Source organism: Cystoisospora suis (assembly GCF_002600585.1).
Source record: "Cystoisospora suis strain Wien I chromosome Unknown contig_2070, whole genome shotgun sequence".
Lineage (NCBI taxonomy): Eukaryota > Apicomplexa > Conoidasida > Eucoccidiorida > Sarcocystidae > Cystoisospora > Cystoisospora suis.
The window spans coordinates 13,469-14,235 of record NW_027154869.1 but is presented as its reverse complement, the minus strand read 5'-3'; the positions used below and the strand labels follow the sequence as shown (position 1 = coordinate 14,235).

General features: G+C 48.4%; 1 protein-coding gene across 1 annotated transcript in view; it reads left to right on the top strand.

Annotated features, from left to right (window-relative positions):
- CSUI_004435 (queuine trna-ribosyltransferase domain-containing protein) overlaps positions 1-767 on the top strand; it is a 5,485-nt gene that overhangs the window by 954 nt on the left and 3,764 nt on the right. Inside the window, exon 2 of the mRNA XM_068064626.1 lies at positions 15-210. Coding sequence (XP_067923400.1) covers positions 15-210 — 196 coding nt within the window. The remainder of the gene's footprint in view (positions 1-14; positions 211-767) is intronic.

Here is a 767-nt window from a genome sequence, read left to right as displayed (position 1 = left end):
TTTCTTCCTTTTAGATGGCTAGATCGTTGCATCGCAGCCCACAATCGACCAGAAGACCAAGCTCTCTTTGGTATTGTCCAAGGAGGTCTGGATGCTCGCACACGTACTATCTCTCTTCAGGAAATTCGCAAAAGACCTCTTCCCGGTTTTGCTATCGGCGGTCTCAGTGGAGGAGAAGCAAAAGAAGACTTCTGGAAGATGGTCGAACTCGTGAGTTCTCTCACTCTGCATTACTACTAGGCCTTCTCACCCACCCTGTCGAGGAATGGCGGGGGTATGCTATGCTGTCCCTGGCTGTACATGTATCGTATCAACGTAGATAGTCACCTGATGTGTGTATGCATGGAGGCGCATCTGCACACTTGTATGGAGAGGGCGTCACACATCTCTGGTACAGTAGTTTCATATGCAACAAAGATAGCTGCACATCTATACGTATATATGTATATATATAGAGAGAGAGAGATACATCGGTGGATTGCTGTCTAGGGACTGACGGGGTGCAGCAAGACCTAGAGTCTTGTGGTGAGGGGTGGGCGTATGCAGGCGACGTAGGGGCGATTGCAGGGATGTGAGACATGACGTTAAAACACAAGAGTCCTCGACTCGACATCCTTACTAGATTGGGGTCTTCTACAAGAGAAGAAGGAATTGGTGGATGAATGGCTGAACATCGAGGTATGACTCTATTCACACTAACAAGCCTATGGGGATACAAACACACAGCGTCCCCTACATCTTCCCCCTTTCTTTCCTTCGCACTTTCA